A 3082-nucleotide genomic window follows, 5' to 3' on the forward strand; every position below is an offset into this window, starting at 1 on the left:
AAAAAGCCATACTTATCCCCACTATATTCCCATTAACACTGGTCAACAGTTTAAAAAACAAGCAAGCAAGAAAACAAACAAAAATACAATTTACTTGCATATCTCACACCCAAAAGATCTGTGTCATTGTATATTTTTCTACTCACCTTCTTCTCAAAACCACTAACATAGCTTTCCATAGCAGAACGGAGGCTATAGATATCGTTCTCTATCTTCTGGATCTCATGCCTGATGATATTTAAATCACCTGATAGTTTTGCAATACTTGCATCACACCTAGAATCAAAATGGAGGCTTCTTCAAAACAGAGTAGCAATGTATAGTAGTTTTTGCAATTGATGGCACCAGCTAATCTCATTTTGCCACTATTCAATCAGCCACAGTCTTTCAGTGGCATCTTGACTGGTGGCAGAGTTGCAGTGAATGTGGTACAAGAGTCCTGATCCCAATCCAGCTTCCAGCACTGATTGCCTACTGAAAAAACTTTCTTAATTCTGCACCTACTAAAATCTAGGGCATTTGAAAGTATTCAGTACATAATGATACGGTCTTTATATAACAATAGCAAATTAGGTCTGATATAAAGAAAATATCAAGTAAACAGCAGTTTTCTCACCTTCCTCAGCTTCAAAGGAAGGTAAGTGTGCATGGTGTGGGATGGGGTGCTTCATGCTTTGCACAAGGTAACAATTTGCAATCTAACAATTAGTTACATGAATTCTACAATGCATGCACGTGGGCTAATTTGGATGCCAGGTGCTGCTGTGTTTTACCAGAAGTAGTTGCCTAGAAAACACACGGAGAAGATACACTGCTGTAACCGATATCCTAGCTTGTAACATCTGGTTTGAGGTGGATATTAAGAAAGATCAGTTATAGAGCAGGTGCTGGCAGAAGATTTCTGGTTTATAAGCAGTGTTTGTCATCTTCTATTTAAACTCTCCCAGTTGCATTTGCCAACATCTCTTTTCAACCTCAAAATGGCCAAATTAATTATTTGACATTTGCTGAATAATGGAAAATCTGAAAACTGTTCAATTAACTGTTCATCTAAGATCTCCTTCTTTAGATTCTATTTTATATTTTGTAATATAAAATGAGCCTGGGGAGTCGCATTTTCCATCTCTGCTCTCCTCCTGTTTAAAAAGAGGTCAATGAACTCGCACAGCATTACGGACACTGCTCCACAGCATGCACTGGAAAGTAAAGTGTACCTACACAGGCTCTCCTCAGCTGCTACACTCTTGTGTGTATAATAGCTAAGTTGCTTTCATTGCCTTTGAGTTCTCCTGTGATCCCTGCAACATCTGACCCTAACAGTAATCATCTACTCCTGTATTAGGAAGACTTAGTAGGATTGCTGAAATAAGATGTTCTTAGAGACACTAATACTGTACAATTAAATTAATAAAATAAAAAATGAATAAGGAAAACTGGACTGTACATGTCTAAATAAATTATTTCCTAAAGACTAAACCAAGTGCAACACAAAAGGGAGTGTCAGTATTGTTATCAGGTAAGGAATCAGGAAAAAGGTTTTGGGTTATGTAATCAAAATAGCTGATGTAGAAGATGACAACAAAAAAGCTGGTCTGATGATTCTTCAGAACATTTAGATAAAGTAAATCAGGAAATGTTTTATAGATAATAGAGACTTTGTCATAAAGCCAAAACTTTGATCAAGAGGAACTATTGATTTAGAGAACAATTATATAATAACCAAGAAAGTGAACATGTGTTTAGATAGAGAAAGGAAGGTAGTTTGTTAGCTTTGTCAGAAACTTTTATGGACACAAACCCCAGAAAATGAGCCAAGAATAATGTAAGGTAAAAAGTAAATAGAGCACATAAAATAAGTGTTCCTATAATGCCTAGATTCTAAGTTGCTCAGGAGAGTATATGTTAGGGCAGGGCTAGCCAACTTCAGAGTAGCTGGGGACCTTGTGCCACACTGGTCACGGGTTCCAGGCTGTAGGCTCGGGAGCTCCCCAGTGTCAGGGGGTGATGGGGTCATGTCTGAGTGGAGCATACTAGATTGAGGAGTTACCAGACTGTAGCCAAGGTTTAGCCAGGTATCGGTCTGAGTACAGGATATCTGGCTGAAGGCTGAGAGAACTTTGTGATTAGGACAAGCAATTGATCCAGGCTGGGAGATCCAAGATAAGAAAAGGAGCGATAAGCAAGGTGTCACAGGCCAAAGATTTTCAAAGCACAAGTTTAGACGTTTCAAGTAGGCCAGAGGCATAAGTCTCCTACAGTCTGCTTTGAAATTGTATACCCAGTGTGGGTGAAGCCTCCCTGAAGGATGACTCTGCCCGATTACCTCCACCTGGGGTCTGGGATGGGATCAGCCCCAGCTGGTCCATGGCTCACTACACAGGGGACAGGCCTCTATTGCTGTCACATGGGCAGCATGAGTCCTTTTCCCACTGCACAGGCAGTAGTTCACCAGACCCTCTCCCACTGCTCTGCTCTGCCTCATCCCAGAGACCCTGGTTGCAGGACATAGATAAAGCCTTCAGGCTAAGAGCTAGACAGCCCTACACTAGAAGAACCTTGGGGTGGGATGGGTCTAATTCACTACTAGTATAGGTAGGTACAACTCTGAGCAGGTTGGCAGGATTGCTTCAGCCCTTATATAGCACTGAATTTCACCATATAACTCTGAAGAGCATGATCTGCTGGAATACAGAAGGCCAAAGAAATTTTCATTCTGTTGTATAAGCATGGGGTAGATTTCTAAAAAAGAGCAGTGAGGAGATGGTAGCTATAATATGTTAATATGATAGTATTAAATAAGTATGTAGCAAGGGATTTTCAAAGCCACGTAACAGAATTAGGTTTCTAGCTCCCACTGAGCTTGTAATTCCCTTAGGATATTTTGAAAGTCTCAGCTCTAAGATTTCTGAAAAAGATTAATAACATTTGAAAGAAGGGCATTAAGAGTTTCGTGTCAATAAGAAATCTTTTAAGTTATAAGAAAACAATAATCCAAAAAAAAAAAAAAAAAAAAAATTAGGGAAAAACGGGTTTTTTTTAAAGGGGTTTTAAAAAAAAAGCCCAAAACGGGGTGGGGGCCCGT

General features: G+C 39.6%; 1 protein-coding gene across 1 annotated transcript in view; it reads right to left on the reverse strand.

Annotated features, from left to right (window-relative positions):
• Nucleotides 1–3082, reverse strand: part of FAM81B (family with sequence similarity 81 member B) — a 79607-nt gene that overhangs the window by 24951 nt on the left and 51574 nt on the right. The window contains exon 5 of the mRNA XM_019516878.1: nt 147–276. Coding sequence (XP_019372423.1) covers nt 147–276 — 130 coding nt within the window. The remainder of the gene's footprint in view (nt 1–146; nt 277–3082) is intronic.

Source organism: Gavialis gangeticus, unplaced genomic scaffold (genome assembly GCF_001723915.1).
Source record: "Gavialis gangeticus isolate Ggan-Ray unplaced genomic scaffold, GavGan_comp1, whole genome shotgun sequence".
Classification (NCBI taxonomy): domain Eukaryota; kingdom Metazoa; phylum Chordata; order Crocodylia; family Gavialidae; genus Gavialis; species Gavialis gangeticus.